Source organism: Prionailurus bengalensis, chromosome E4, assembly GCF_016509475.1.
Source record: "Prionailurus bengalensis isolate Pbe53 chromosome E4, Fcat_Pben_1.1_paternal_pri, whole genome shotgun sequence".
Taxonomy (NCBI): Eukaryota; Metazoa; Chordata; class Mammalia; order Carnivora; family Felidae; genus Prionailurus; species Prionailurus bengalensis.
In genome coordinates this window covers 9,861,426-9,889,369 of record NC_057360.1, presented here as the reverse complement: position 1 = coordinate 9,889,369, position 27,944 = coordinate 9,861,426, and the positions used below count along the sequence as shown (strand labels likewise).

The window sequence follows — 27,944 nt, the reverse complement described above, 5'->3', positions numbered from 1 at the left end:
ATCTGGGTCCTTTCATCATCAGCTTTTCATCTGTTTTTCAAATACCAGCTTTAACGGTCTTTCAGAATTATCAAGGGCAAGAACCTCTTCGAAGAGGTCCAGACCAGAGCAATGGCACACAAATCTTCCCAAAGATGTCCACGTCCGATGGTTTCTCTTCTGTCGCTGTAATGCTGAAAGTTGCATTCATGGCATTTACTCCATCACTAGACACGCTGGACCACTCAGTCTTGACACCTCAACGCCCAAAACAAAAAGTATTAAAGCTGGTGCTCATTGGTTCATCCACAATTAACATCCACAATACTTCCTAGAAGTGCAAAGGAGCAAGTAGCACTTAAACACATAATTATCCCCAAAAATATTTTAACACCCAACAGATAACTTCATTTCCAGATCTTGAAAAAAGCAATTGACTGCTATAAAAAAAGAATTTCTGCTACAACTGTCTTTCCTAACCCATCAAATATGGAAGTCAACTAAAGTTAACTGAAAACTGGAATCAATACACTTAAATCATTTTAAACTAAATTCAACGCTTCCCAGTTACATTAACTTTGGGAAATGACATAACTTCCCCGTGCTTTGGTTTCCACATCTACAAAATACAGATGACAGTATGTGTATCATAGTGTTGAGGTGAGGATTAAATGAGATAATCCACAGGAAGAGTGACTGGCACATGAGCTAAAAACAAACCTGATAAACTGTTATTTTATACAGCCCAGACCATTCTATCTTGAGCTAACGCCACCAACTACGGTCGTTATTTAATTTTTCAGCTGAAGCAACAAACCTTGCTGTTATTTACCCATAGCAAATTTTGCTTTACAATTCTTGTAACAGCATCACTTCACCTGCTCAATTAGCTTTGCTGACTATCAGTATGTTTACAACCCAGAAGTACCTAGAAGGCAAGGGGATCTCTGACTCCTTTTCAAACAAAATATTTCATTATTTCGCCTGGCACTAACAGAAAAGATTCTGTAGACCATTTGGAGTCAGGCCTGTAAGAAGACAAATAGGTTATAACAGAAGAGATGGCTCCACTAAGGTTATTGCTTTCCACTGGCCAATGAGAAGCAGGTGAGTGAAAGAGGGGAGAAGGAGGAGAGCTGGTTTACTGCTATCTCCTGGGTGACAGTTTCATTACGAAACAAGTAGTCTCCTAACTCAAAAGTCCCAGAGTTGAGTTCTGAATCAGAATGGAAGTTCCCATAAACAAACATAATGAAAAACCCGGGAAGGGCTTTAAACTACCACAAAACAGTACCTTCATCAGGACATGGACACATTTATTAAAGATGTCTGTGCAGGAACACAAGAAAAGGGGAGTTAAAACAACAGCTGACCTTCAGTTATCTATGAGACACTGATCTTGGAACAAATTAACAATTACCGCACAAGCTCAGGCAAGGGTTCACCCAAATCACTTATCTGTTGTCCCGCATGTTAAGTTAGGAATGGCAGGAATCCCTTCTCTACTTAACTATTTCCTGACTTTAAATATTTCTCCCTCCTTTAAAGCAATAAAGGTACCAAGTATATAAAAAACACTCCTAAGTTACCTCTAAATAATGGCCAGAATTCATTTCAACTCTATACTTTTTCCACTACCGTGTTAATTTCTCCACCACCAACCAAAAGCACACTTCTTCCAATTTCTTCATCCTTTCATTATTTTACCTATTTGGCCTGAAGAAGGCTCTGTCTTTGCAACTGAGAATCTTAATCAGGTTTCATACGTTTATACTCCAAAGTGAATGCCTACGCATACATTTTGACCATTTTCTTTCTTTTTTTGTTTTTAGTTTATTTTTTGAGACAGTCAGAGTGAGAGAGCGCTCTTAAGAACACACGAGAAGGAGAGGGGCAAACAGAGAGGAAGAGAGAGGATCCCAAGCAGATACCAGGCTGTCAGCACGGAGCCCAACAAGGCTTGAAACTCACGAATCACGAGCTCATGACCTGAGCCAAAACCAAGAGCTGGACACTCAACCAACTGAAACACCCAGGGACCCCTTGACTATTTTTTTTTTAACTTTTTTAACGTTTTTATTTATTTTTGAGAGAGAGGGAGAGAGACAGAGAGAAAAAGAGCACGAGCGGGGGAAGGCAGAGAGAGAGGGAGACACAGAGTCCGAAGCAGGCTCCAGGTTCTGAGCGGTCAGCGCAGAGCCTGACAAAGGGCTCGAACCCACGAAGCACGAGATCATGATCTGAGCCAAAGTCAGATGCTTAACCGACTGAGCCACCCAGGCACCCAGCCTTGTCCATTTTTCTATTGAGATATTTGTCATTTATTTTTGATGTCTAAGAGTATTTAATACATTAAGAAAAAGTTAATTCTTGGGGAGACTGGGCGGCTTAGTCGGCTGAGCATCTGACTTCGGCTCAGGTCATGATCTCAGGCTCCGTGAGTTCTAGCCCTGCATCCAACTCTTTGCCGATAGCTGAGAGCCTGGAGCTGGCTGCTGATTCAGTGTCTCCCTCTCTCTCTGCCCCTCCCCTGTTCATACTGTGTCTCTCTCTCCTCGCCCCCTCTCTCTCTCTCAAAATTAAATATTAAAAAAATAAATTTAAATAAATTAAAAAAAAGAAAAAGTTAATTCTTTCATATAGGCTAATATTTCCTCCCACAATATTGTATGACTCCATTATATCTGTAGATTCTTTTCGCAGATAGAACCTTCCATATTTACACTCTGAAATCTATCTTTTCCTCTTATGAGTTGTGTGTCATGTCAAAAGGCTTTCCATCCCTAATATTAAATTAAAATTATCCCTACTTTTGTCCCAGTACTTTTCCAAGTTTTCTTTTAAACATTCAAATCTTTAATCCCTCCAGAACTCATTTTTGTGTACGGCATAAAGTAGAACTCTGACACACAACTTCTTTTTTCAGACAGCCAACTGTCCTAATACCACCTGGTCCCTCTACCTAATGTCAAGTTCAATCATGTCAGGCTCCTAAATTCTGGTTTAATGCTGACAGGAAACTTTCATGTCTGCATTAAAGTGATCACTTTTCAAAGCATATTGTTTCAAGGGGCTACGTATTCTGCTTCTAGCATTCCCAGCACCTGCTAGAATGAAAATAAAAGGGAAGGCTGGGATGGGAGTATCAAATTTGACTACAATGCCAAAATATGACCATTAAGGCACCAGAGCAGTTTATCATGCATGTGCACACCTGCCGTATGCATTAAAATGCCCACTTGAACTGCTGCCTATGGACAGCACTTTTATTTACGTTCTTTTACTCTCGCAGGGCAGTGAAAACTATGAAGATAAACATATTTATCGTATCTGAGAGTGAACTATGTCTTAACAGCATGGCAAACAAGAACAACACGGGAGTGGAGACTCACAGACAATCCAAATACCAAATATCAATCTTCTCCCTTATTTATAACACCTTTTAAGCAGACCGTTCAACCGAGTTTTCTTTGCCAGTGGCAAACAATGTTCTTAGAGGACAGTGCCTGGATTAAGAACAGGAAAGGGAAGCCTGGAAAACAAAAATTTTCAGGATGTGCTTAGCACTGCTCAGGACAAAATATACCTTAGCCAGCAGGAATTATGACCATTATCATAATTAATTAATTTCCTTGGCCTTGACCAAGAGTCATTAAGCAACTCTTCTGATTATAATTTGGCTTCTCCTAAAGCAAGATTACGTCCTGCTGAATGGCCGGCAATTCCAGTCCACTGTGCAACTAACTACACTTCCCATGATGGGTTAACACAAACAAGCGTTGTTTCTATTCCTGTCAATCCTGTATTTGGTTAGCAAGAGTCAGTTCCCTTGAACTCCATTACCTGCCAGTATGATAGCACATTCAAGTTTCTGAGAAGCAGGCCTGCCAAGGAGCCTGACATTGAGGGGCCGCCAGAAGGGCCACCTAGTCTTCCTGAACAGGGCCATCTTCTCCACTTTCAAAAGTACCAACGAAGAGAATGGCAAAGCCAGTGCAGCCCATATGTATTCCAAAAAGACTTCTTACTGCCAGGAATTCTGTACTTATGTGAGCACAGATATATCTCCTTCCTCAACAAAAAGTTGAGAGAGTAGACATGAAAGACTGGCCAAGGATATGCACTCTAATTATTCCAAAATCTCTTCCTCTTCTAGCTCAGATTGTTTTGAATCATCCACCACCTAATGCCTTTATTGGAGGTACTCTGGCTGATGTGTTTGGCCTACAGAAGGGCATCATGAAGTCTGCTGGTGCATCCATAGTAGGCGACTAACTAGGAGCCCACTGCTCCTTCCGTTTCATGGGGTCCTGTTCAAAGAGGGCCTCAAAGGAGAACTTTCCTTCTGATCTTAGGGTCAAGGAATTGTGCTGTTCTTAAAACAAAAGTGTGTTTGCTTTTAAATGTTATGGACATAAACTGACTAGGTTTCTTTCTTTGCACCATCTAATAGGAAGCTTAGAGAAATACTTGTGCTCCACTGAAAGGAAATATTAGATTCTTATATTAGGCCTCTGATTTTATTTTATATCTGTATTTTGCATTTCTTACTAGTTTATGAGTCTTTATAAACCACCTTAAATTTGGGAGGAGGGGATGAAAAGAAACAAACGGATAGCCTGCATTAATGCATCGTAAGAAATTTTTTTTTTTTTTTAATTTAAGGCGTCAGGAAAAAAAAAAGTCACATGAGAAGTCAAGGAAAAGGAAGGATTTAAAGAATAGAATATATGGATTGAAAGAATAAAAATCTTAATTAACTAGGGAAAGAAGGAAGGGAAATTAACATGAAAAGAGGTACACAGAAAAGATTAGAGAATATCCCAAATAATTTATATAAATTAAACGAATGGCAGTAAAAAATGAGTGTAAACTTAATCAAGTGTACTGTATGGTTAAGGATATATATGATGCTTAGAAATATGTATTATTCCACAGGCATCACTCAACACAGTAAAAACAACACAGTTACAGTGGATAAAGAAAACATTAAACTGCTTGATAAAAATGGTCAAAAGGTACTACCTGGAAAAACACACATACAGATTGTTACTGTAAGCTATGTCTTATCTGAGCTCTCCCCTCCTCCTCCAACTATTAGGAAAAACCCTATGCATCGCAACCATCTGAGTCTACTGAGGTCTCAGCTTTATTAATAACCCAGCACAGTCTAGGTAGTTTAAACTCCCCAACAAGCTTGATCAAGTTTTTGCCAGGTAACCTCTCTTCTTCAAGGCTGCTGTCATCACGCCTAGCCACTAAGAGACTTTACAATGCTGTCACTGCTGTATGTCAACCCGGCTTCATACAGAACACTGTTGAGCCATCTCCACTCAGAAGTTAAATTATTTTTCCCTATTGTCAGCTTCCTTGTATTTCTTTTTCCCCACGCCCCAGAGAACCCCAAGTTTGCCAGAAGGTTAGACCCCAGTTCAATTTAGCACTGAAAAGATTTTAGGTTGGGTCCCATCAAGTATATCAAGTCTAAATAAACTCCTAGACTGCCCAAATGGCATATCTTTCCATTCCTCCTTTACCCTTCCCCTCCCAAATATCTGATCAAAAAATTAAAATGCCTTAAGAGCACACAGTTAAGAAAATTATGCTGTCTAGGGGCGCCTGGGTGGTGCAGTCGGTTAAGCGTCCGACTTCAGCCAGGTCACGATCTCGCGGTCCGGGAGTTCGAGCCCCGCGTCGGGCTCTGGGCTGATGGCTCAGAGCCTGGAGCCTGCTTCCGATTCTGTCTCCCTCTCTCTCTGCCCCTCCCCCATTCATGCTCTGTCTCTCTCTGTCCCAAAAATAAATAAATGTCGAAAAAAAAAAATTAAAATAAAAAATAAAATAAAAAAGAAAATTATGCTGTCTAGTTTCCCTCTGCTGAAAGGAACATCTTATACAAGGGTAAGGTATGATTCTGCTCTCCAAGATCACAGTGCCACAGCTGACCAGTCCCTACCCAACCTCTGCAACTGTCCCCTATGTCTGAACAGCCAAAAGATGCTTAGAAATAGAAAGCATCTGACTACCAAGGTGATAAATACATCAAGCATTTATTGATTACCATGCAGAAGTCAATGAGAGATCACATAGAATATGGAGATGTTTCTGCTTATCATTTCTATTCTTTCAAAAATGCACTATTTCTTTTAAACTATGGCTAGTCTGCATACCAGCTGGCTCCAGGTTAGTAAGATCTGGCTGTCAAGGAAGCTCTGTTAAGTGGGAGGGAAATCAGCTACAGATCCAGGGGAAGGAGGGCAAAGGCCTAACAGTCACATGGGATACTCCATTAAGACAAGCACTGTGGTTCTTACAATCACAAACTCAGGACAATGCCTTGCAAACTGTAAGCATTCAATAAATATCTGTTGTGCATAAACTTGTTAAGTGAAATAGATTATTCTGTAAAGTACTACAAAGAGGCCAAGTAACTAGTCCATTGGCCCACAGCCAGTAAGTGGCAAAGCCAAGATTCCAACCAGGTTGGAGAGTCAGTGTTCCAGAGTCAGTGCTATTTTCACTTCTGTATGTGCTTCTTATGGGGAGACCAATATACCAAAGATCTCTGGGAAAGTACTCAAAGGCACAGGATAAACATGCTAGATATCTCTGGAAAGTAAATTTTACTCAAAGTTGAATCATTTTAAGTATTTGATATATAAAACACCAATGCATTACAAAAGAGAATACAGAATCCATAAGTACTAATTTTAGATTGCACGGCCATGACATTCTCTCATTTTGTAACAGCCCCAGGCTCTCTTTAAGGACACAAGTTCATCCTCCTCTTCCACTAGACGTACAGATAGCAGAAAATCTGAAAATCAAAACATCACTCCATCCATACTGGGAAGCCAAAATGGGCCCTTCCAAGCATGTGCTGGATCCGCGGAGGAGGAAGCAGTGGAGGTTTGCGCACTCCAGCGAGGGCACGGTCAGGGCAGTTAGGACAAGGTCAGGGCGCAGGGTGATGTGCTCGGGTGCTCCCGGCCCCGCCCACCGGACAGGGCTGGGCCGCAGACCACCAGTTCCTGCCGCAGGCCAGCCCGCACGGTGTGAACCAACAAGTCTGCTCCAAGCCGTAGGGGCTGCCCTGGAGTGAGCTGGCCGCCGCTGTGCAGCTCTGAGAGTCCTCACTTCCTACTGGACTGGTGAAGATTCCACATACAAAATCTCAGGTTATCCTCACTGGTCCACTCCACAAGGCTAGGAAAAGAAATCCTGCCACCCAGTGCATCACCTAAGCAGTCCACCAGCACAGGGACATGGGAGGGCTGACACGTGCAGGTGCGAGAGCAGGAGCTAAGGCCATGAAAACGGCCACAAGTTCCTCCGCACTGTCGGTGGGTCTCACCGTGCAGCGTGGAGAAGACCAACGCTCTCCAGCACCACATAATATAGGTAATATCTGTACAATTCTTCCCTAATAAACAATTTAGGACAGTCATATCTGCTTAAAAGTGTTCTTTGTCTGTTAAAACTAGTTGTCTACAGACTGTTGCATGAATACACTCTCAAATTATAAAAGTTCAAATGCAATAGTAGTTGAAGACTGATGGTGTTGTTTCTAAGATAACGCTTTTGTCTTTGCTTTATCTTATTAGGGAATTTATGTCAGTGTTTAAAATGCTGTTTGGTGTAACAAGTGTAAAATTAATTCTATACACGCAGAAAATAAATAAATAAACACAACCTTGCTAAGCACCAAAAACACAGCAAGCAGGTGTTAAATGTCAGGGTAAAATGCAGTCCTGAATCTTACAGAGTTTAAGCTATTCTGAAAATGAGAAACAAGTTAGCCAATAATTAAAAGTGCTAAAATAGATGCTGGAATATCATCTGCAGAAACAGAGAAAAGGTCTCCAACTCTGACTCTGCAGAGTTTGTGGAAATTGGGAAGGCAGTGGGAGAGTTTTAAGAGTTCCCAGTTGGTAACCCAATCTCTTCTCTCATCCCTAAACTGCTTCTCAAAAGACATATAGGCCTTAATTAATGAAAGAAGGGGGAGGTACTCATGTAAAGACAATATGAAAGTTATACATTTTCAGGAAAATCACAAATATTCTGAAAAGGCTAGAACCAGTGCAAAACAACAAGAAAAAAATCACTGACATTTGAAAGATATACAGAAAAAGAAAAAAATTTAATAAGATGCCCAACATACAATAAAAATATGAAAACGATAATATATTCATAGACATTCTTTATCAACAAAGCAAAAATTTAAAAGAGCTTGTGGGGAAACTGACATTATTAAGTATTATGGATAAAATATATACTGTAGATAAAAATATAGAATGGTACCTCTCCCAAGGGCAATCTGATAACATGTCCAAAATATTTAAATATGTAACTTTTTTATTCTGTCATTCTTATTCCTAAGGATTTATATTTTAAAAAATATAACACTTTAGGGGCACCTGGCTGGCTTAGTGGGTGGGGCATGTGATTCTTGATCTCAGTATTGTCAGTTTGAGCCCCATGTTGGGTGTAGAGATTATTTAAAAATAAAATCTTAATTTTTTTTTTTTTTTTAATCGGGACACCTGGGTAGGTCATTTGGTTAAGCATCCACCTCTTGATCTCAGCTCAGGTCATGATCTCACCATTCATGAGTTTAAGCCCAGTGTTGGGCTCTATGCTGACAGCACAAAGCCTGCTTGAGATTCTGTCTCTCCCTCCCTCTGCCCCTTCCCCGCTTGCTCTCTCTCTCTCTCTCTCAAGATAAATAAAAACTAAAAAAAATAAAATAAAATAAAAATTCAAAAATAAAAATAAAGCACTATAGATGGGATGCTTAGATCAAAAGGGATCAAGTAAATAACTGGTCTGTCTGTACAATAAAATACTGTGTCATTTGTTATTTATGCCACTAGAAGTCATTCAACTGAATAAAGTTCAGAGATCTTAAAAAAAAAAAAAAAAACAGGAAAAGTAAGGGGGGGAAGTCAGCCTTGAAATTACCCAAAGGTTACTTGCACCTAGCAAATAAATAAGAGTGTTTATCTTACTTACCTCAACAAATTCTAAATAGGGAGCCATGAAAAAATTTAAGCAAAGGGGATGGAGGCAAGTCACAAAACATGTACACTATGATTCCTTTTGTAAATTATGCACACACACATGAGGGGCAGGCCCATCTGGGGGATGAGTTTGGATGTATGGATGCACATAGTCAGGGGCACATTCCAGGAAAGGGGCTCTGACTGAGCCAACATCATATCGGTCCTCACAGCAGTATGCAACTGACCAGACGAGACAGTGGCCTCACGAGCTGGCAATGGCCCTGATACCGGTCCTTACAGCGTATGTAACTGACGTGATGAGACAAGATTCCAACATCATGAGCTGGCAATGGCCCTGACACTAAAGTCTACGTCCCTGAAATCACACCATCATTTCTTCCAGCATCACTCATTACATTAGTCTTCCCAGGCGATAGTGATGTTTACAACGTCTTTCATAACATCAGAGGACTTTCACCGATTCCGTTCTAACTGATTGGTATATGAACGTGTATGTATTACTCTGCCTAAACAGCATTCGTGGCCAGCTGCACGAGAAAGCACCAGGGGAGCACGAGAGTGGCTCTCAGCAAGGTCGCATAAAGAAAAATATTTCAGACAACTAAACAGGGTGATGCTGGGCAAGACTAAACAGAGGATACATGATTGAGAACACCAATACTACTAAATGGCTAGCTTATCAGAAACAATAATCAACAGTCATGTTTCCTCAACGGAAAGCTACAGCCCTGGTTTAGGAACAGCTTGGTCAGGGGAGCAGTAAACAAATGCATGCTATTTGCCTGTCTACCAATTTTAAGTCACAACTCATTTGAGAAACAGCAAAACCTTTTAGACACATGTTCATCAAAAGAATACATAACAGTAGACGTCCTATTTCCTAGGTAACAAACTAGGTCATGAAAAAATATAAAATACATGATGCCCCAAATAAAAATTATCTGAATGCTAACATCTGCAAAGAGCTTCAGTTTTAAATACAATTCTTAACAGAAATCCAAAATGTTCAGGGTTCAGCCATCTATACACAGTTTCAAAATATTTCTATAGCCAACATATGGAGATACCTGAAATCTAGGTTAACATTGGATCTAGTAACCAGTTAGACGTCCATCCCTCCAAACTGCAGGATATACGGTTGGTTCTAGACCACACAATTTGGGCCTGGGTAAGCGCCTGGGAGCTGTGTGTAAGCGCACTAAGGATAAACTCAAGTAACAGTTGTTAACATACTTCATCATCAAAGTGACTTGAAACAATTTAATGGTTAAAAGCATGAGAATTCTCTTAATTGCTTGCTGCCACAATCAAAACGGGTCAGAGACCCAGATGTGCCACTGAGCCTCTTTACACTGTCGTCTCACGTGAAAGAAGGGATGACAAGCACACACACCTTCATGGGGCCATTGTGAAGATTAATATGAAAACGCATATAAAGCTTTGTACAGTAACTGGCACAAAGACTTGGCGAATGTTATGTATTATTGCCACTGGAAATTCATACATTTGGTAGAAGGTATGGAATCTCTTCCACAGATTTTGCCCGTGTATTGGGCCATTATAAAGGACAAAGAGCATGAAAATAGCCTCGTAATTTGAAAACCATCTTCAGCTCTTGAGCTAAATCTTACTCTTTCTGGACCACCCAGACCAAACTTGAGTTCCCTGAAAGTGCTGTGTTTTCACTGGTTTCAAGAATAATGTATATACTGTTCCTTTTGCTTAGGACATCTGCAATCCTACCTTCCCACTCAGCCTTGGACTGATTAACTTGCAGTCATCCTGCATGTCTCAGTGTAAACATCATTTACTCAGGGAGCCCTTCCCAAGTCCTCCTGTCCAGATTAGGTACCCCTATCTCATGCTTAAGGCCCTATCTTATTCAGAGTACTCTGGATTTCCCGTATTTTACTCAATTAAGTATGAACAGTGTTATTTAATGTATGACTTGCCCAGCAGATTATAAACTTTGAAGGCAGAAACTCTATCTGTCTCACTATTCTATCTCCAATGTTGCGTACGTGGCAAGGAATAAAACAAGCTCTATAAATATTTACTGAATTAAATGAATGCAGAAGGACCAGTCAGGTTGGTTAATTATAATCCAGTTCATGCTCACATTGAGAACTAGTACAGTTCCTGATAAGCTTACTGTCTTTGTTCATTCACATTCTAATAAGATGTTTCCAGTTTAAAATCCCAATGCTACCTTTCTGGACTACCCATCTCACATGATTTAGCTCTGTTGCTAAGATAGGATCAAACCTATCATGCTTTATATTCGTAATAAATTTATTAAAACAGTATTCAGATGAAAGCCAAGCTACTCAAAGTATCTGTGTTTACTGGCCTTCATCCAAAAGATAGTACTGAAGAATTCCACAGCTTAAAAAGAAAAAAAAAAAAAGTATGAAAACAATCCACAATTCATCAGTGAGAATCCTATGGGCTAGAAAAGTTAAGTGATTTGTTCAACATCAGAAAGCTATACAGTGCTGGGCGCCTGGGTGGCTCAGTCAGTTAAGTGTCTGGCTTCGGCTCAGGTCATGATCTCATGACTTGTGGGTTTGAGCCCCGTGTCAGGCTCTGTGCTGACAGCTTAGAGCATGGAGCTTGCTTTGGATTCTAGCTCCCTCTCTGCCTCTCCCCCACTCATGCTCTGTCTGTCTGTCTCTCTCTCTCTCTCTCTCTCTCTCAAAAATAAATAAACGTGAAGGAAGGAAGGAAGGAAGGAAGGAAGGAAGGAAGGAAAGAAGCTACACAGTGCTACAGACGGAATAAGGATCCAGGTTTCCTAGTTCCATTGATCTTTCCACTACAGAGACTTTTTTTGTACATTGAGAACCGCTGTTCAAGATAGTGTAAGCAATGGTCGTGAAATGCAACTATCCTTATTTAAATTGTCCTAATCGTTCAGTGCTACTGAATCATCTGTAAAGCTTTTTTAAACTATGCATGCCCAGACCTCTAGTGTATTAGAAACTCTGGAGGTAAGGCCTAGGCCTCTGCATGTTGAGAGTCCCAGGGATGAGTCTTATCCCAGCAAAGATTGAGAACCCCTAATTTAATCAATTAAACATTATCTGCTAAATGTGCGCTCCGTCCCTAGGAGAGTGTTCTTGATCTCAAGGCTCTTGGAGACAAGGTTTACTTACATAACTCAATTAGAGAAGAAAATAAGACTGTGTATAATGAAGTGCTGAATTAGCTAAATGAACACAAATTAAGAGCTAACCTCAGAGAAACTAGGACAGTAGCACAGGCTTGAGAGATCAGCTATTTCAGGAGCCAGGGCCTTTATGGTAAACAAGGACAACAGCTTTCAAACCGTGTGCTGAGCAGGAGTCCTTCAGGATCCCGTGAAAGTGCCTTGAGGGCCACCAGGGGAAACAGGGGATGCTTTTCCTACCTCTGACACCCATTTCAATCAGAGTTGCTCCACTCTCACCTTTTATATAATAAGCTTCTGCCTAACATTCGTTACAAAAAACTCCAACGGCTTTTAAAAGTGTGAAAACTCTTTTATTTACAAATATGTAGAAAAAGGAAAAAAGTCGGTGGTGAAGTAACTTGTCCCCGAGTCACAAAGCTAATCAGCGATCCAGAACCCAGGTCTCTCACTCACCGTACCCCATCACACACCCTGACATTCCAAAGGGATGTCAGTGTGAGCACAGGTTCTGACAGAGCATCCCAAGTGCCAGCCTGACCAAAACGGTGGGCTTACTTTCACACTGGGATGGGGTTGTGCAGCAGGACAGGGAGGGGGTGGGAAGGGGTGGGGAGGGGAGGATGAAGAGAGCCCAAACAAAGTACCAGGATAAAATACAGCCACCCTCCTTGAACAGCTCTTCAACACAAAGTTTTAGGTAGATTTTTTTTTATCGTTTTAATAAACTTTTTAAAGTTTATTTGAGAGAGAGAGAGAGAGAGCACATGCACGTGCACAAGCGAGGAAGGAGCAGAGAGAGAGAGGGAGAGAGACAGAATCCCAAGGAGGCTCTGCACTGGCAGCGCACAGCCCGACGAGGGGCTTGAACTCACAAACTGTGAGATCATGACCTGAGCCGAAATCAAGAGCTGGACGCTCAACCGACTGAGCCACCCAGGTGCCCCTATTTTATTTTTTTCATGTTTATTTATTTTTGAAAGAGAGAGAGAGAGACAGAGAGAGAGAGAGAGACAGAGAGAGAGAGAGAGCGCGCTCATGCGCATGATTGGGGAAGGGGCAGAGAAAGAGGGAGACAGGCCGAAGCAGGCCCCGTGACACCAGCTCAAAGCCTAGCTTGGGGCTCAAACCCACGAAACATGCAATCATGACCTGAGCCAAAGTCGTAGGCAACTGAGCCACCCAGGGGCCCCTAGGTAATTTTTTTTTTTTTTTAATTAAAATCTGGGGTGCCTGGGTGGCTCAATCAGTTAAGCGTCTGACTTCGGCTCAGGTCATGATCTCACAGTTCATGGGTTCGAGCCCTGCATCGGGCTCTGCTTCGGATTCCGTGTCTCCCTCTCTCTCTGCCCCGCCTCTGCTCGCACTCTGTGTGTGTGTGTGTGTGTGTGTGTGTGTGTGTGTCTCAAAAGTAAATAAACATTAAAAAAAATTAAAACCTGATAAAAGAAACACTGTGTTTGTGGTGGACTGATAAGGGTGGAACTGTTGAATCATGCTCTGTAAGGAAGGAGTAGGAGATAAGAATGCATAGGCAGGGATGGGGGCCAGATTAACAGAGAACCTTCAAAGTTTCTGTCTGCTACAATGCAACACCTCCATGGGAAAGCTGTCAGAAGAGCACCGGTGGAGTGCATTCCCTCTCCCAAGGTGCTGGCCGCACACGGAAATGTATAACCTGAAGTACAATGGCCCACAGAATCAATCTAAAGCTTCTCTACAGCAGCACCAGTAATAAAATTGCTGATTTTACTCTTGTGCTCATGTAAGAAAAACTATTATAGTACTTAAAAAAGTCTTCTGCTGGGGCGCCTGGGTGGCGCAGTCGGTTAAGCGTCCGACTTCAGCCAGGTCACGAGCTCGCGGTCCGGGAGTTCGAGCCCCGCGTCGGGCTCTGGGCTGATGGCTCGGAGCCTGGAGCCTGTTTCCGATTCTGTGTCTCCCTCTCTCTCTGCCCCTCCCCCGTTCATGCTCTGTCTCTCTCTGTCCCCAAAATAAATAAACGTTGAAAAAAAAAATTAAAAAAAAAAAAAGTCTTCTGCTATCAATTTGTTACTCACCACGGCATCCCTCTAACACCGGTGTTATCACCATCTGATTGTTGAAAGAAACAACCACAGAAGTCAGTAGCAAAGTCAAAATGAGAGGTCTAGGATTTACAATGCTCAGACTCAGTGCTCAGTCCACACAATGGAGTGGCAGGAGCACAAATCTCAATCCTAATATTTGTACGTTTATCACACATTTAATTCAGTAAAACTGTCTTGATTTTCACAACGAATTTATAACGCAGTAATAGCCACCAATCATGTCTCAAGTGACATCTCCAAAGTTGAATTCATTGCCTAGTCTCCAAATGGCTCCCTCTTCCAACCTCCCTGCTTCTGTTTACTTGGCACTGCTCTTTATAATCTAAGCTCAAAACCTTAGCATCCCCCTTGACTCTAATTAGCTGCTAAACACTTAGAATTAAGGGCTTTGATCATGGCTAGTCCAGAACAAAAAAATTCAAAGGATCCCTACTGGCTAGCAAAAGAAATCCAGACTCCTACACCATCAGCCCAGAGCATTCAGAGCTCTCCAGAACAGAGTCAGTAACCTTCCACCGCTCCCCACTGTATAGCCTAAGCAATAACTGACCTGGAAGTCCTGCTGTTCCCCAAACACACTTTGTGCTTCCTGAGCACATGACTTTGGGGAAGTCACTTAATCTAGGCTTTATTTTACTCAACTATAAAGTGGGTATAATAATACTTGCCTGAAAGGGCCAACTAAGGTAATGAAAATGAGAGGGCTGCTATAAACTTTAAAGTGCTATAAAAATACAGACAGTATCATTATGTTATGGTGATGGTAATTTTATTTTATTTACACCTGCTTTGCTCCAGAAGGGATATAAAGCAGCCCACATAAAACACAAAAGAACAAGAATTTAAAGACAGAAGCTTAAATAAAAGAAATATAAAACAAAAGGTAAGGACATAAAAAGAAACTGGGAATGAGGAGGCTAAGAAAAATGCATACCATAATTGCCTTTCCCATCTTTCAGGTTAATAACTTGGTCTGAACACTGTAGTTTGATTGGAAAAGAAAACTAAGTCAATTATTAGCAGTGTCCAGAAGACTAAAAACAAAGCTATTGGTGAGAAATAAAAAAGTTCCTAACATAAAGACCTGGAAAGAATTTTTCCCCAAGGTCCTTATTCTGTGTGATTAACTGGACAACATCCACAACATCCTCAACATATTTATCCTGGATTCTCTATTTTATTGCATCGTTATTAGACTGAACGCCTCTTGAGGTCAGGTGACTGTTCTTTGTTTGTATCTCCAATAGCATTTAAACCAATTAGTTGGCAAACCGAATGCCTCGATTTTTATATATTGGTTTCCATGGATACAATCTCTGCGTTGTTTCAAACCATCTTGTACACCACATCAATCCTAAAACATCACTTTTATCATGGGATTCCTTAAAAACCCTGCACCTAGAACAAATGCCTCATTCTTTACCTACAATCCTGAATATTTCCCCAGCAATATGCTTCTCTTTCCATTCCTAATTCTTTTTGCCTTTTTTTAAGCTCAGCTTTAAAACTCATCTTCTGCTTAAAGTCTTATCTGACTGCAGTGATGTGGCAGAGAGACTGGGGGTGTGGGGAGGAGTCTAGAAAGTCAGAAGTCTTGTGTTCTGATGCCTAACTCAACAGTGAAGAGACTGAGGGCAAGACACTGAATCGCTGGGAGAACATTTCCTCATCTGTAAAGGCTATAGGATAGACGGTATCTACATTACCTTTCAGCTATAAAGGCTCTAGGATCCTTTGGTTCCTGCGAATTTGGACACACCCTGATATCTATCCTGATCACGATTATCTGCTACATATTCTAACATATAATTATATTACGTACATTGTTTTTTGATTTTCCTTGCTATGGAAAGATACCAACTCCTCCATAGCATAGTCTTATATTTCCCTTGTTATCCCCAAAAACAACTGACATAAGACCAGGTACACAGCAGATATATTTTGTAAACTATGAAATAATTGTAAATAAAGGACTGATTATAATAAACTTCCTTGCTGCAGTATGAATCAGCCAAAAAGACATTTCTTTCATTAAGCAGACCATTAAGATAAATGTACTCAATCAAGAAAACAGGTAAGTCACTTTTCTGTAAAAAAGTATATTCACACAGTAAGTTACAAAGCCAGTCAGCACGACTCCATTACATGTTAAACAAAAAGGAGTTAAAAGACACAACATAATATTCACTCCCAGCCATTCCTGTTTATATCTCCTATTACAAAGAGGAAACTCACTAGTCCCCCCCGCAAAAAACCTACTAATTTGTATTATTTTACTGATTTAACTTTACATACTATTGTTATGATTCCAACATAAAAACCAATAAAGTCACAGAGAGTTATGAAATAAACCATGTGACTGTACTTTCAAGGACTTTCAACATCACAGGTTAAGTAAAGCTACTACCAATATTCATACTGAGCTTAGTTTTGCGCTTTTCACATTGTCTTTTTTTTTTTTTTTTTTAATAAATATTATGTATCCTTTTCTGGATGAATATCCTAGTTTCCTGGACAGTACTTTAAAAAGAAAATCTGATAAATGTAGAGGTTTGCTGATTCTTCTTTTGTTCATTACTAGTCCTGTCAGCAAATCTAGGCAACAGTGAAAACTTGAGTATTTGCTTAACTGGAAAAAAAAAAAAAAAAAACCCCAAAACATGACACAAAGGAGCTATATCAGCAACTAAGTATAAACAACACAACCTATCAATGCTCAATAACACCCTATAGTAAAAACACACAGAACTCTATAAACTACATGCAAAATATGTAAAGAGCCTCTTTAAATCAGAGGATCTGAAACTCAAGACAATTCTCATATTCCAAATTCTAAATATATTGTAAATGGATCAGTCACAGGCAATGGCTCCACTCATGCCATTTTTTTTTTTCCCACTGCTATTACTGCTGAAAGAGTTTATCAGGGCTCACGGCCAGTTTAGAACATGGAAATATTTCAGTACAAAATAAAACAGATTTATTCCTAAGAAGAAATATAAGGAGGGAGGCTGGGAAGATGGTGGAGTAGGAGGGCCCCACGACTGCCTCCTCCCATGGAGACGATTAGGTAACACTCACATCAGTGTAAATAACTTAAGAAGAAATATAAGCCTGAAAAGTTATTATCTTTATTCACAAAATGTCAATATTGCACAAAAAAGGTTCAGCAAAAGATGGGTAAGGAAACTGCTATTCTCTACAATCTGTAGCTATTACCTCTTTCATCCCGGATTCCCCTCAAAAACATGTTTACCTTATTTAGGCAATACAATAAAAGAATTAAGCAAAATCCCTGCCCAAAGAGTTTCCTAAAAAAGAAGGAAAGCATTCAGGAGGGGCACAGAAACTCCAGTAAGACGGATGTATGACAATCAAATGCACATTCTGACGCCCGATACTGGATTTCCGTGAAAAAATAAATAATAAGCATGTTTGCTCAAGCATTTAAACTTAATATTAAAAAAAGGCAACAGAAACAAGAACCTAAGTAACCCAAAAGGAGCATGTTGCGTTACTTATTCCATTCTGTAAACAATAATTATTTAAATAGTTTTAAAGCCAAACACTTCCACTGGGAAAACACATCCCTGCTTAAAATTGCACTTCACTGTATTTACTAATCACAAAAACTGTGTAACTGAACAAGCACTGTTGTATAAAAACAAGTTAATGATAGCCATATACCAGTATTTTAAAATATAATTGGTTTTAGGGGCGCCGGGGTGGCTCAGTCAGTTAAGCGTCAGACTCTCGGTTACGGCTCAGGTCGTGATCTCACAGTTCGAGAATTCAGGCCCCGCGTAGGGCTCTGCGCTGACAGTTTGGAGCCTGGTTGGGATTTATCTCTCCCTCTCTCTCTGCCCCTCCCCAGCATGCTCACTCTGTCTCTCAAAAATAAATAAACATGAACAAATTAAAAAAAGAAAATTATTTCAATAGTGCTCAAAAAACTAATATACAAAGAGTAGAGCTGTGTGTTTTCAATGTAAAAAAACAAACAAAAATAACCGTTAATAATGAGGCAATCACCACTACATAATGTTATAGTCTTCCTAGTACAAAGGAAACATGTTCATGAAAGTGAGTGACCAATGTTAAAAACAACTTAAACACAAAGACATACAGCCAAATATCCAAGATCAAATAATACAGATTCAAGAAACTTCAAATATTTCATTTTTAATGCCAACCACTTATGAAAGATAACATTCAAATTTCCAGGTCTGTCATTCTTTTTTTTAAGCTTTGGGGAAAGCCTAGGATATTACATGATTTAGTTACCTCATTTATATTACAAGCTTTTTAAAGTTAATTTACTTATTTTGAGAGAGAACAAGCATGTGAGGAGCGGGAGGCGAGGGGACAGAGGATCCAAAGCAGGCTCTGTGGTGACAGCAGAGAGCCCAATGTGGTGCTCAAACTCATGAACCATGAGATCATGACCCGAGGAAAGTCGTGCACTTAACCAACTGAGCCGCCCAGGCACCCCTCCGGTTCCGCCATTTTAGAAGCACCTGCCTAAGACAGTCAAGGCTTCTTTAAACATCTTTGGTGGCTTGGTAAGAGCGACTTAACATTCTAAGCCCTAAATTTATTCTGAAATCCGACGACCAGATGAATAACAGATTAACAATTACTTCAATCTAGGCAGCAATAAAACACATTTTATTTCTTCTGCTTTCTGCTGCTTATCGGTGCAGAGAATAGTAAATTAAAAATATGGCAGAATACTATTCACTGTACACCTGAATAACAGTCACTCTTTCTCCTTGATTCCTGGGAGTTTTGACAATGACAAAATGAGAGGAGTTAAAAATTAGTTTGGAAAAGATGTTTAAAATTACAGTAATAGCTTGGAAGCAGAACGGTCCTTTCAAATATTAAAAACATTTGGTCAGCTGTCACATGAATTTTCGAGACCTAAACTCAAAAGTACCATTATAATTAGTAGGTGGGGCAAGTTAAGAAAGGGACAATGGGTCTTCTGAAAACTTGTGAGTAGCCTGCCAGATGGGTACACAAGGAGATGGGCAGGTTATAAACTAAGGCTCAAAAATAATCTCAAATACTCTATCAAGCTTGGAAGAGTTAGGGATAAAGCACAGCATCCTACCACATTCCTAAGGCATTTTAATCAGCACCGTAAGATACACTAGTTAAAATTATGATGAAAAATGTCTAAAAGGAAAACCTTCTATGTCAAAAATCTTAGGTGGAATCACTACCTCACAATGTAGTAATTTTAAAAATCACTAATCAATCAAAATACATACATTTCTCCAGACTAAGACAAATCCAAAAAGAATTTTGAATTATTTTTTAAACTGTATGCCAAGCACATGCTTTCTTATAAGTATCTACCTTATTTTTAAACACTGTGATTTCAGTTTTTAAAAGAAGGTATAGTGCTCATTCTCTTCAATTTCACTTTACGCATTAAAACAGGTACCAAGGCCAGGGGCGCCTGGGTGGCTCAGTCGGTTAAGCGTAGGACTTCGCTCAGGTCGTGATCTCACGGTCTGGGAGTTGGAGCCCTGACAGCTCAGAGCCTGGAGCCTGCTTCAGATTCTGTCTCCCTCTCCCTCTCTCTGCTCCCCACCCCTGCTCACGCTCTGTCTCTCTCTCTTTCTTTCTCAAAAACTAAAAGATCAAAAAAAAATTCTTTTTAACAGGTAGTAAGGCCAATGATCTCTCTTTCTTTAGCCTGGCACCTTCTTATTAGAGTTGGGGAGGTCACAAAGAACCTCTCTAAAATAAACATATTGATCACTTCCAATCATTGGAATGAAAGTAAGTACATTGACTGCACTTACTTAAAACCCATAGTCTCCATCTGAGAACCTGAGGGAACGAATTTTTACAATAGCATGGAATGCCAACCAAAATGCCAGTTAACAATACTCATCCTTTTCTCTATTAAAACAATTCTAATGGTGGAGTTTTGTTTATAAAATTCAGCATACATTTTATCATCCTGGAGAAAATATCTGCAGCCTCAGTAGTAGTTAAATTGCAGCTATAAAGGAAATTGTCCTGAGATAAATGGTTTCCCTATGAGAAGGTTTCACTGCTACACTTCACCTCAGGACAATAAATCAAATTAACTGCACCTTGTCCTCTGTCCAATGACATCATCAGTTTGACCACATCTTGGGAATCGGGTGCAAAAACATATGCTATTTAAGGCATGAAATCATATTACTGCCTTTTGTCCATTCGACCTCATGCTTCAGGTCTCTGAAGCAGTCAGTCACCTGAACATTCACATGAAAGCTACAGATCCCCCCCCCCCCCCCATCCCCCAGCGCCATTCGGGCCGGCCTACTGGATGTGAAAGAGGAAAAATGATGAGACCTGGTTATTTGAAATTGGCTTGCTTTTAGCCCACCAAATCTACAACTTTGTTACAAATTAAACTGAAGCCTAATGTCTCCCAAAATATGTACCTAGCAACTGACCGTAAATAAAGTGCCTTATAATTTCAGAGGTTTAACACATCAGAGCTAAATAACACTTCTCTGGTACTTTACTAGCAGGGGTAAAAAAAAAAAAAACAAACCACCAATGAGAAGCAACTCCATGTTCTCATAAAACACACTAAAACTGGATAGAATGAAAAGGGGAAAAAAAAGCTTTACTAAGAGAAAAACCAAAAATGAAAATTATTCTTTCCTCTAAACAACAGAAGTTAGCCTGACTTTCACAGACCAATTGTCCTGATTCTACATAAAACATAAAATCAATTCTGACAACTTAAAGAGGGGTGGGTGTGCTGGGAAGAGAATGAGTTCCAAGATCAGGGTAGACACAATGACTGTGTTTATTCTGCTATGTTCGCTCGTTTAACCGTGACACAAACCGCTCAAAGAAAACCTAACCCGTCTCTGTTTTCAGGAGTGCTCCCATTAAAATACACAAACCTTGACGGGGGCAGCACAAAATTAGTATCGGCCCTATCTTAAATTAGAATGAAGAAGTTGAAAAGGAAACGCTGCCCTGAGACATTCTGAAAGTGCTGTTAATTGGAATTTCTAAAACACTTAACTATTCTACAACTCCTAGGGAAAAACAACAACAACAACACACAACTATAGGTTTTACAAGTAGTGCAGACCTTTACAAAGCCCGAAAAGTGTTTAACTTGGAGGTGGAAGCCAAGGGGCAGGGGAGAGCTATCACCAAAGTGAAGTGACTTACTTGTATTAAGTCAAAATAGGTTTCACTCGTCCCTGAAAATGAGAAGATTTTTTTTTTTTTCCCTTAGGCCTAATATTACTGCAAACTATGAGAACATCTTTTTAGGAGAAAACAAAACACGACGGAGTCAGAGCTTAGCTAGGAGCTGGTTTAATGCTGGTGAAGGCCCCGGGAGGGTTTGTTTTGCCCGCGGAGGCCGGGTACGTGTGTGGAAGTTGGTGGGGGAAAGTCATTTTGGTTATTAGTAAATAAATCAAGCGGCAGAAAATGAGGCCTAGGCAACTGCCAGAGGAGCCCAGGCCTAGCTCTCCCCCTGCTCTTCCCAGCACAGCCTGGGTTTGATCTCAGAGCCCCGTGGATTGCCAAGGAAAAAAAAAAAAAAAAGAAGAATCATATCGAACCACAAAAGCACATGGGGCGAATGTAAAATATAAACACGGCGTTGGGCTGTGAGTGGCTGTTATTAAAGGTCTGAATTACTAAACATGAGAGGCGGGGAAAGCCGGGCGGCCATTTCAATAATATAAACCTCCCCGAATTAGACATTATTCAAATGAGAGAGGTTCGGCTAAGCAGACAGTAGAGAGGACCCAGCACCCAGCAAGAAACCAACACCACAGAACCGAGGAGGGGGATCCCCGCCCCTACCTAACTCCCAACAGGAGAGGGGAAATCGAGAATATTATCAACTTGTCAGGCCGGCCGGTTGTGGGGCAGGGGCAGGAGGGCAGCCTTTACATCCGAGTTCTTGAGAGGCCTCCGGGTGCTTCTGGGGCCTGGGAGCAAGAGGGCCCCGAGGGCCCCCGGCCCCGTGGGTCCGGGTCAGCGCAGAGGGGCGGGGGAGCGGGGAGGGGCAGGGGAGAGGAAGATGAGACCACGCCAGGCACCTCCAACCCAACTCCCGGGGGGAAAAGCACGGCCCACCGGAGACCGGGAGCTTTTCCAGCACCCAGGGGACTGCTGACCGATGGTCTGGAGCACATGGGGCTGCCCCGGAGGACATCCCCCTCCGAGGGGAACTTCCCACGAGGGCCGCCTTTCAACCCTGTCCGCCCCGGAGGGGGCGAAGCGGACCCCTGCGCGGGCTCCCCACCCCCGCCGCCCCGAGGCCACCTCGCAGCGCCCGCGACCGCTCACCCCTACCCACCTAGAGCGCGGGCCTGGCTCAGGTCAGGCCGCCACACCGGGGACAAGCGGGGCGCGGCCGAGGTGCCCGGGGCCGTGACCCCCCGGCTCGGCCCCGCTCGGACCCCGGTGAAGCGGCGGGGCGCGGGCGCCGGCGGGGCGCTCTCCCCGGGCGCACCCCCGGCCGCCCTCCGGGCCGCCCGCCCCCCCGCCTGGGCCCACTCCCGGCGGGGGGACGCGTGTGGCTGTCCGGCCGCCGGGGTCCGCTCCGGCCCCGCCGCCTCCCCGGCATTGTGCTCGCCGCCACCTCCATCCCCCTCCACGCCCCCCCCCACCCCGCGCCCGCCCGGCCCGGGTCGCCCGCCCGCGCCCCGTCGGCCCAGTGGCTATGAATATGTAAAATGTCTTTATTGTCCTCTCCCTCTGCCCCGGCCCCGCGGCCCCGCCGCGGACCCGCTCGGGTTCGGGCACGGCGGCGAGGAGGCGGCGGCGGCGGCGGCCGGCGGAGGAGGAGGGCCGGTGCCGGCGGGCGGGCGGGCGAGCGGCGGCGGCGGGGTGGGCCAGGGGCAGGAGGAGGGCGGTGGATCGCAGCCCCCTTTGCCCCTTGTCTTCCCCCTCCGCCTGGCCGCTCCGAGCCTCTTTCCCCCTCCGCTCGGCGCCCGGCGGGGGCTCCGTGCTCCCCGGCCCCCCATCTCCCCGCCGTTAATTATAATAATCCTGAGTACTAATAAATTATGCTAAGTCGCGGGGGGGGGCAGCGGGAGCCGGGGTTGAGTATGAATATGAATATGTAAAATGCTGTAATGATTACCTGCTGCTGCTGCCGCCGCGGCTGAACTCTCATCTTGACTCGCTGCTCCTCCGTCCGCCATTTTGAATATTTTAACCAAAATCGCCCGGTCGATAAACCCTCCCTCGCTCCGGCTCCCCTCCCCCCTCCCGCCCTCCGTGCCTCCTCCCTCCTCTCCGCCCCCTCCCGCTCCTTCCTCTCCCCGGGCTCGCGCCAGGGGGCGCGCGAGGCCGTCCCCTCGGAGGAGCCCCACCCCTTCGGGCGCTGTGCGCACGCGCCCGCTGCCTGCCGTGGCTCCTCACTAGCTAAAGCGCCCTCAACCTGCCAGTCACCCCTTCGCTGCATTTTTTTTTTTTTTCCTCTCGGCTCTGCACATGCGCGACTTTCTCCACGCGCCTGAAATGCAGGCGGCGCATGCGTTACCTCTCGGTTCCTTGAAGCGTAACCTGTGTAGTACGTTGAGTGCCCGTCCCTTCTGATAATCCTCCCTTTCCTCCCGCCTCACTGCCCTCCCGGCTTTGCTCCGACGTCCCCCAATGGCCAGTGGCATACTAAAAGGGCAAGGGACACGGCAGCCAAGAGCTTGGAGACGCGTGGAGTACCCGTGGGCGGACCAGCCCCGGCGTCCCCGCCGCTGCGCACTTTTTAAGGCTTTTCCGCGCAGTTGAGCCGCTGACAACAAAGGAGGGGCAGCTCCCCTGCTAGGTAATTTCCGGCCCGGTGGGCAGGTAGGGGCGGAAACGCCCGCCGCGGGGAGCCGGGCTGGAGGCACCTGCTGAGCTACGCGCGGGCGTCCCGCTTTAAATTTGAATCCGAACTAGTCCCCGCCCCCAGCTCTGCAAATGCTGGAGACCCGGCCTTGGCTAACACGAGGGGGAGTGTCTTGTGCTGGTTTTAATTAGCCCCAAATCGCTTCTACTCTACTTGTTTCTAACACCCAGCCGGCTTCTCGGGATCCGAGTGTTTAAGTCGCTAATTTCCGCCCCCTACCCTTGGTGGGGCTTTCACGTGCCTCGATCGCCGCTCACCGGATCGAAACGAATAGTCCATCCCCTAGTCCATAAAGAGGCAGTCTCCCTTTCGCTTGGCAACATGTTTAAAACCTAGCCGTAAGCTGGAAACTGATGACCTAATAAATCAAGATGTCGAAATCAGCAGTAGCTTCATCAAGAATTTTACTTTGCTGTGTTTCTCAGAGTAACTATAATAGTAGGCGTTTTCTGTTGTAAATATCTTTATTTCAGTCATGTTCTAAGATTTCTTTAGTGGTAAATTTCCCTGGACAAGACTCAGGTCTAATGACGTTACGAATTTTTTTTCAAAAGCCCTAATATTTTTCCAAGAATATTGGAATATCCCCCAATATTTTTTAAGAGTAAAAAGAAAAGTATCTCAGGGTAAGCAAAGAGAAAGAAAGGAAGGAAGGGAGGGAAGAAGGAAGGAAAGATGGAAGAAAGATAATCCTAGTCTTGAGAGAAATGACTGTAAAGTTTAAATGGAGTAAAATTGCAGATTCTACACTGAAGAAAACGAATCTCTAAGAGCATTAGCAGTTATTCTAACGACTAAAGTTTTCATCATGGGTCTTAGCCTCCTCACTGAATTCCTTACACTGTGCAAGTACAGTTGAAGCTATTGTCAGTGACAGCCAATGAATTTGGGCTGGGATTGATTTATTCATGGTAATTAAGCTTTAGGGTGTGTGCATGACTGTTCAAATAACTGGACCAGCATATAATCTAATTATTTCAAGCCACACCAACACCACACAGTTAAGGACATGCAAATTTCAATCATGTTACAATTAATCCGGAAATATGGCATAAATTATATTCACCAGCATTACTATAGGGGAAGACATGCCCCTGCTCTGAGGACAACGAATTTGAAATTACCTCCACCAAGACAAAGAACCCAAATACCTTTACTTAAATTCCTATCTTCTATTTACTCTTTGTTTTGCTCTTTTGTTTAAAAAGTAAATTAATATGACTTTCAGAGAGTAACTGAAGCCAGTGCCTGTGCTATTCGTTCTTTATCTCATTTCCATAAAAAGCAAATTTCATGGAATGAATTTTTAGTTAAGGAAGAATAGCTCTGTGAGGAAAAAAATAGTTTAAAATAGTCTGTATCAATGATTCATTTTCCTCTTAATGAAAATATTTATGCCTGGGCATAGTAGATACTCATAAATATTTGCTGAATAAAAACTAATGAATAATACAGTTATATATGTTAGGATTCTTTTAAAAATTGATAAAGTCATTTATTCAACAAATATTTATGAACATCTGCATTCTGCCATGAGCTTTACTCAGGTGGTGAAAATACCAAAATGTACGAAACACTGCTTTGACCTCAGCAGACTCACGTATACCATTTCCTGTTTTCAATCCTCACAGCTCTGGGAGGTAGAAACCATTTATCCCAATTTTCCAGGATGGGGAAATTGAGGCACAGAGATGTTACATAACTTGCCTGTATTAGGGTTCTCTGGAGAAACAAAACCAATGGGAGAAGTATATATAATGACTTTCATTATTCGGTTGACACTTGAACAAGGCAAGGTTGAGGATGGCAACCTGTCCAAATTTGCAAAAGTCCAAATTCCTCCAAATTCCTCCAAAACTTAATGCCTCCAAAACTTAACTACTAACAGCCTACTGTTGCCGGGAGCCTTGCCAATAATAGAAATAGTTGAACGGTTAGTTAACACTATTTTATATATTATATGTATTATAAATAAATATAAAATAACATTTTATATGTTCTAGCTAGCCTATGTAAGTTATATATCGGTACTACATTCTTACAATAAAGTAAGCTAGAGAAAAGAAAATGCTATTAAAATCTTACGGAAAGGGGCACCGGTTGAGCGACCGACTTCAGCTCAGGTCATGGTCTCACGGTTTGTGAGTTTGGGCCCCACTTCGGGCTCTGTGCTGACAGCTCAGAGCCTGGAGCCTGCTTCAGATTCTGTGTCTCCCTCTCTCTCTGCCCCTTCCCCGCTCATGCTCTGTCTCTGTCTGTCTCAGAAATAAATAAACATTAAAAAAATTAAATAAAAATAAAATCTTACGGAAAATACGGTTACAGTACTATACAGTAAAAAATCTGCGTATAAGAGGAGCTGCGTACTTCAAACTCATGTTGTTCAAGGATCAACCATATATATGAAAGAGATTTGTTACAAGGAATTGGCTTACACAGAAAACCATGGAGGTTTAGAAATCCACTTTGTGTTCCTTCTGCCATGATCCCAGACCCTTAATGTCCATTCCCACACAGGTTCCCTAGATTTCTGTCTGTATAAGTTAGAAAACTCCTGTAACTCTTTTGATGTTTTATTTATTTTTAAGACAGAGAGAGACAGAGCATGAGCAGGGGAGAGGCAGACAGAGAGGGAAACGCAGAATTGGAAGCAGGCTCCAGGCTCTGAGCTGTCAGCACAGAGCCCGTCGTGGGGCTCGAACTCACGGACCTCGAGATCATGACCTGAGCCGAAGTCGGACGCTTAACCGACTGAGCCACCCAGGCACCCCCCCCCCCCACATAACTTTTGGAGTGTAATGTCCCTCCTCATGAGTCAGATAACGCTGTCCGTAATGAGCAGCTCAGGTCTCGTGATAATATGGTGACCCATGGTTAAGCATTCAGTCTCTACTAAGGTCCCGTAGAATCCAAGAGCTATTTCTCAAAAGAAGAATAGTTCTCCACACAGGATGTCAGACTTTGCTCTAAAATTCTAAGGGTCAGAGGGGCATCTGGGTGGCTCAAGTAGGTTGGGTGTCCGACTTCGGCGCAGGTCAGGATCTCACCGTCCATGAGTTTAAGCCCTGCGCTGGGCTTTCTGCTGACAGATGGGAGCCTGGAGCCTGCTCCGGATTCTATGTCTCCTTCTCTTCTCTGCCCCTCCCCGCACATGCACTCTCTCTCTCTCTCTCTCTCTCTCTTTCAAAAATAAAAACATCCAAAAATTAAAAAGAAAATAAAATCCTAAGGGTCAGAGCTGCAAGTTGGGACCTCCCAAAGGCTCCCAGTTGTATCCTGACCTGCCACCTCCAGCACCACTGGATCCTACTGGATCACGTGGCCCAAGCGGCAGGGCGGCTTGCACAGCACTCTGGACATGTCGCAGACTCTTCTCATTCAACAGCTTTTGGAGTCACTTGGGAAACGGGTTGGAAATGAGGAATACGTCGCCCCCAAAATCCAAAGAGGCCCACTCAGCACTGGGCCTCTTTTTTGATCACAGGAGGGGCCAGATGCAACAATTTATCCTTTACCTCAAAAGGGATCTGTTGACGTGCTCTGTCCCACTGGACCCCTAAAAATTTCACTGAGATAGAAGGCCCCTGAATTTGTGCCGGATTTATCTCCCACCCTCTGACACGCCGATGTCTTACCAATAAACCTAAGGTGGTTACTACTTCTTGCTCACTGGGTCCAATCAGCATGAGAGCATCAGTGTAATGGATCAGCGGGATAGCCTGTGGAAGGGAAAGGAGATCAAGATTCCTTTGAACTAAATTATGACATAGAGCTGGAAAGTCGATGCACCTCCG

At 42.8% G+C, this 27,944-nt stretch overlaps 1 protein-coding gene across 1 annotated transcript in view; it reads right to left on the bottom strand.

The window, feature by feature from the left end:
- POU2F1 (POU class 2 homeobox 1) overlaps nt 1-23,481 on the bottom strand; it is a 188,034-nt gene extending 164,553 nt beyond the window's left edge. The window contains exon 1 of the mRNA XM_043568234.1: nt 23,401-23,481. Within this exon, the coding sequence (XP_043424169.1) occupies nt 23,401-23,461 (61 nt within the window). The 5' untranslated portion in view covers nt 23,462-23,481. The remainder of the gene's footprint in view (nt 1-23,400) is intronic.
- Nucleotides 23,482-27,944: the final 4,463 nt, after the last annotated feature.